Raw genomic sequence first — 310 nt, forward strand, 5'->3', positions numbered from 1 at the left:
AAGGCGGTGGTGGCCGCCCCTGTGGCTAAGGCCGTTGTTGCCAAGACCGTTGACGCCGACTTCGACCCCCACCCCCAATACAGCTACGCCTATGACGTGCACGACAGCCTGACCGGTGACGCCAAGAGCCAACAGGAAACCCGCGACGGAGACGTTGTCCAGGGTAGCTACTCCCTGATCGAAGCTGACGGAACCAGACGCACCGTCGACTACGTTGCTGACCCAGTCAACGGTTTCAACGCTGTAGTCCGCAAAGAAGCTGCCGCCGCCCCTATCGTCGCTGCTGCCCCAGTAGCTAAAATTGCTGCCG

The 310-nt window shown here is 61.3% G+C and overlaps 1 protein-coding gene across 1 annotated transcript; it reads left to right on the forward strand.

The window, feature by feature from the left end:
• Nucleotides 1-6: 6 nt before the first annotated feature.
• LOC100749979 (larval cuticle protein A3A-like) lies at nucleotides 7-304 on the forward strand (the record flags this gene model as incomplete). Its single annotated transcript, XM_003494880.2, has 1 exon — nucleotides 7-304. A coding segment is annotated over one exon (298 nt), but the record flags the coding sequence as incomplete, so codon positions are not given.
• Between the last annotated feature and the right edge of the window lie 6 nt (nucleotides 305-310).

The sequence above is a fragment of the Bombus impatiens genome, unplaced genomic scaffold (assembly GCF_000188095.3).
Source record: "Bombus impatiens unplaced genomic scaffold, BIMP_2.2 scf_4921, whole genome shotgun sequence".
Lineage (NCBI taxonomy): Eukaryota > Metazoa > Arthropoda > Insecta > Hymenoptera > Apidae > Bombus > Bombus impatiens.